Raw genomic sequence first — 5550 nt, forward strand, 5'->3', positions numbered from 1 at the left:
CCCTGGAGACCAGATTCAGCTATTTAACCCCAGGGCAGTTACATCCTGGGCTGTGATCATACCTGAATCCCACACAACCCAGGATCAGCTCTAGAGTTGGGAGGGGCTTTCAATCCCCCATCCTGTTTAGTCCTTCACCTCTCAACCAAGCCTGCCCCAAGAGGAGATCAGGGACTGGTCGTCTGTGGAGTGGGTCCCTGTCTGTCGGGAACCACAGAGACCCAGCCTCTGAGGGAATTTGGTGACGGGGCAGGGAAACAACTGCTGGATAACTCAGTGGCAGGGGCATTATGGAGAGATATAGAGACAGATAATGACTGAGAGTCCTGGCAGTGGACTATCAAATGCTTCTCAGACTGGGAAACATTCCACAAAGACCAATACTGTAAGTTTGCTATTTCAGTTAATATGTTTGGGGTTTAATATATTAGAGGAAATGTAAAGATAGAAATATGAATTACATTGAAACTGTAAGTCTTTTAGAAACATTTAATAAAACATCTAGAGCTCATAGCAGAAAAGAAAATTATTGAAATTGTGGAAACCAAAACATTTTTTAGTTTTGTGCAACGAGAACGAAAAATTTGCTGTTAAAAACTGCTGAAATCTGGAAAAAAATCATTGAATTTTTTGAGAAAAATTAAAGTGTTGATTTTGCCAATACATATTTTGTCTTTTAAGGATAGCAAAGACTTTGCAGAAAAATGTTTTCAATTGAAAAGATTGAAAACAGATTGGAAACATTGAAAATTTAGCCCAGATTGGAAATCTATAATTAAGCCAGCGTGCTAACATTAATATTCTCCAATAACATCACTATTACAAACACATTCACTCTATTGGAATCGTGTTTAATTGCTGTTTCATACAGTTAGTTGCAAGATGGTAAAACTAAGTAAAGAGCAAAATTGATACCCACAGAATATGCGTTATACATGTAGGCACCTTTAGACTTAGGCAGAGACAGCTAAAGCCCCAGCCAAAGCCACCCCACCCAGGAAACAATAGTTGAAGTTTCAAAGAAATTGTGAAAACCAAAACTTTTTTTTTTGTTCACTGAGAACCAGACAATTTCAAGTAAACTGCTTAAAACAGAAACATTGTCACTGAATAAAAAAAAATGTTTGGACTTTTCCAGTACATAGGTTGTTTTTTCAAAAATAGCAGAGACTACCTTGGAGCATGTGTCAGTTTAAAATCCAGTTTTCCTTTGAAATAATTTAAACTGAAAATGTCTGATTACACCAGATTGAACATGTAGATTTTAATGGGGGTAGGAACACTGATATAGTCCAATAATTGTACAGTTTGAACCCAGTCACTCTATTGCAACTGTGTTTATTTCTGTTTCAAAGGGACAGTTGTTGAATGGTAAAACTGAGTAAGCAGCAAAGTTGGCAGGAAACATCATAGGTATTAAACATACTAGCCCCTTAGACAGAGAACAGTGAATTGAAGTCCCCAGACAAAGCCTGTTTCTCTTCTCCCTGCCCAAGGAAATAGAGCATGTCAATGTGATTAAAACTGAGATATTCTGCTCTAGCGCCATATCCTCTGTCCTACATTGCTGCCCACTAAAGAGAAATGTTGTAAATGGGGGCAGTGAATATACATATAATAAGACACAGCTCATCCCCCACAGAACTCACAGTGCAAGAAGACAAGGCAGAGAATGGATGGAGGGGAAAAAGAGGCACAGGGAGGGGAAGTGACTGTCCCATTGTCACAGAGCAGGTCAGAGGCATAGCCAAGAACAGAACCCAAGTCTCCTGATGGCCACTGACTCTCACACCCATAAAGTGACAGAGGCAAATGTCACAACAGAGAGTTAGCAGAGCAATGCTGCTAGCCCATCGGTACACAGAGATGGAAATGCAGTCAGGATTTGGTGTCATAAATCAATATGATTTCAGGCAGCTGGACATCTACGTGGTGTTGCAGTGAAATCGTTACAGGCGAGCTGTCATACACAAGGCCACGTCCATTTCATATTTCCACGAAAAGAGGATATTAGGCAGCATTGGCATTTTAGCATTTTAGTTTCTTGCCCAAATCCGGAGCCTGCTCTTCGTAGCAATAGGGGATCCATCTTGGCTAGAATTGTTGCATTTGGATTGTACTTTGCTCAGTCCTTCACACAGCATTTAATTAAGACACATCATGATCCAGATCTTTAGACGGTGCAAACTGATGCAGCTTCATTGACCTTAAGGGAGCTGCTCCAGTTTATATTCATGTGATAACTCACCAATCCTAGTTAATAGCAGTGACGAGTGCTGTGCATTGTTGACATTCACATCATGTTGTTGCAGGAAATCAGGACCATTCCATCTGTCACTGTAATTCCCTCACTGTCTTTGTCCTTCCCTCCACAGCCATCACACAGTGAACTGAGAAAGAAAATGTCCAATGAAACGACCCTGACCGAGTTCCTTCTCCTGGGATTCTCTGACGTACGGGAGCTGCAGATTTTGCACTTTGTGGTGTTCCTGCTGATTTACCTGGCAGCCCTGATGGGGAATCTTCTCATCATCACAGCCATAGCCCTCGACCACCATCTTCAAACCCCCATGTTCTTCTTCCTGGTGAATCTGTCTATCCTAGACTTCGGTTCCATCTCCGTTACTATCCCCAAATCCATGGCCAATTCCCTCATGAACACCATGGTGATTTCTTATCCTGGATGTATCACCCAAGTCTTTCTCTTTCTCCTCTTCGGTGTAACTGATTTTGCCTTACTCACCATCATGGCATACGACCGATATGTCGCCATCTGTCAACCACTGCACTATGAGAGAGTGATGAACAGGAGAGCTTGTGCCCAAATGGCAGCCAGTGCCTGGATTACTGGCATTGTCTACTCTGCCCTGCACACTGGCAACACCTTCAGGTTACCCTTCTGCCAGTCCAATGTCATCAACCAGTTCTTCTGTGAAATCCCCCAACTACTCAAGCTTACCTGTTCTGATTCGTACCTCACTGAAGTTCGGGTTATTGCCTTAGGTGTGTTTTTAAGTTTAAACTGCTTTTTTTTTATAATTGTGTCTTATGTTCAGATCTTCAAAACTGTGCTGAGAATCCCTTCTGAGCAGGGCCGGCATAGAGCCCTCTCCACCTGCCTTCCTCACATAACTGTGGTCTTTTTGTTGCTTTTCACTGGCATCTTTGCCTACCTGAAACCCACCTCCAGCTCAGCATCAGGTCTGGACCTTGTGGTGGGTGTTCTCTATTCTCTGGTGCCTCCAGTGATGAATCCGATCATCTACAGCATGAGGAACAAGGAGATCAAAGCTGCATTGAAGAAACTGATTGTGTGGAGGTTATTCACCAAGAGATAAAATGTCCATCCCTGCAACTTGAATGTGATTTCATTCAGAGTTTCTTTGTAGATATCATCAACTGATGACAAAATTGTCTCTTTGAGAACATAGGGTGGAATCTGTTGATGAAATCACAAAATCTGGACTAGCTTCACTGAAGTAAAATGAGTTAGTAGAAGATTTCCCAGGTGTGCATAAGATCAGAATCTATCTACGTATGCACCTATCTGTCTGTCATAGGGAATTATAGGGTTGCTGTCACCTGTAGCCTGGGGTATGAGAGGTTTGGATTGTGTGTTTGCTTGTTTCTTTTCCATTTTGTTTGATTTTGTTGATTCATTTGCTGACTTGTTTCTTTGTTTCAGGTGGCTTTTTTGGGCGAGGGAGGAGCTTGGGAGGGTGGAGTATGTCTGACTAAATGGTGGCATCCATTTGTTTTGTCATCTATTCAAGGTGTCAATATCAGAATCACCTTGATGGGATTTTCTGAGAGATTTGAAGTTTTGCTTTCCCCATTGATGAAGAACTGAAGAAAAAATTCTGCCGGTGTCTGTTCAAGTGATGATTTTAATGCTGATGTGATTTTATTGTGTCGTGTATGATGTGTTAGGGCACCTAGAGCCGTATATAAGTGTATGCTTTATTGTTATTTATTTAAATTTATTAAAATAAGCACTGTATTGTTCTTCCTATGGTGCAAAGGTATTTGGAATTGAAAGGCATTAAAATGATTCCTAAAGACAAACTAAGTCTGAATAATAAGGCCAACTTTGATTCCACCAAACTACTGCAGTGATCCATCTGGAAGTGCTCATATTTTCTATTATGTTATGCTTTGTTCCTATTGTGGTAAATAAATCAGACTTTGCCTGGTGAAGACATTTAGTCACTCAACTTTCTACTGGTCACAGCTCCTGTGGGAAGAACTGCAGGCACCAAACACAGTTGGAGAAATCATGGTTGGGACCCAGTTTGAGAGATGGGGAATCACATGATTCCACCCTAAGACAGGATAGGCAGAAAGCTTATAGCAGAAGATTTGAAGTTAGAGACCAGAGCAGGGAGAAGAGGTTGAGCTAATCTTTTAATCGTAACAATTGGGATATAGCCATTCACTTCAACGTGTAGCTTTGTATGGAGCCATTCGACTCTCATCCACACAAGTATCCAAATGTGTCTAGATCTCCAAAGCTGGTTGCTGTTATTATTATTAATTAATGTTTATTAAACCATGTTTGTGCATGGTTGTGTGTATTACATATACAATAGATAAAATAAGATCATGTAGCTAGATAGATAGATAGATCATGAAAAATCAATGCCAATTTATCGTGCCTCTTTTTCTGTCTATGACTGTTGATGTCCAACTCATGATTTTCCTGTGACTATTTATTATTTGTTGTTATTTCTTGGAATATTTCTTACTCCATTACTCTTTTATAAGAACTTCATTACTTGCACTGCCTGATTGCTTTGAGCCATTTTAAATTAATACATTATAACTTGCTCTATTTCTTTGCCTGATTGGATACAATGAGTTTTGTTAAAAACAGAGCTACTCAGTTGGGCTAAATCACAGTTGTGATGGATTGGATCACAGAAACCCCCTTGGGAGCTGCCACCCGATGTGTCAAGACTATTTCAACCCCTGCCTTCCCTGTCATCTCGGGGCTCCAGCACCCTGTCCTGCTGGAGCCAGAATCTCCCGTCTGCTCCAACAAAGACCCAGGGGCTGAATTACTTGCCCCAAAGCTGCAGGTTTACCTGAAAGCAGCTAACAGAAGTGTTCCTGTCTTTAACACTCAGACATCAAACTCCCAATGGGGTCTAAACCCAAATAAATCCGTTATACCCTGTATAAAGCTTATACAGGGTAAACTCCTAAATTGTTCGCCCTCTACAACACTGATAGAGATTTATGCACAGTTGTTTCCTTCCCCAGCTATTAATACAGACTCTGATTTTATTAAATACAGAAAGTAGGATTTCAGTGGTTCCCTGTAGTAACAGACAGAACAAAGTAAGCCACAGAGCAAAATAAAATAAAATGTGCAAATCTTTGTCTAATCAAACTGAATACAGATACGAGCCTCACCAGTTCCAGAATGCTCCCTTTTATAGACTAACTTTTAGGCTGGGTCCAGCAATCACTCACACCCCTTGCAGTCACTGCCCTTTGTTCCGGTTGCTTCCACGTATCCTGGGGGTGGGGAGGTTTTTCCAGTCATAC

General features: G+C 41.1%; 1 protein-coding gene across 1 annotated transcript; it reads left to right on the forward strand.

Moving 5' to 3' along the window:
- The first annotated feature begins 2402 nt into the window (after nucleotides 1-2402).
- On the forward strand, nucleotides 2403-3338 carry LOC120379922 (olfactory receptor 14A16-like). The gene has a single exon (XM_039497436.1). It carries the CDS (start codon nucleotides 2403-2405, stop codon nucleotides 3336-3338), a length of 936 nt encoding a protein of 311 aa, XP_039353370.1.
- The last annotated feature ends 2212 nt before the right edge of the window (nucleotides 3339-5550 follow it).

The sequence above is a fragment of the Mauremys reevesii genome, linkage group 13 (genome assembly GCF_016161935.1).
Source record: "Mauremys reevesii isolate NIE-2019 linkage group 13, ASM1616193v1, whole genome shotgun sequence".
In the NCBI taxonomy this organism is placed as follows: domain Eukaryota; kingdom Metazoa; phylum Chordata; order Testudines; family Geoemydidae; genus Mauremys; species Mauremys reevesii.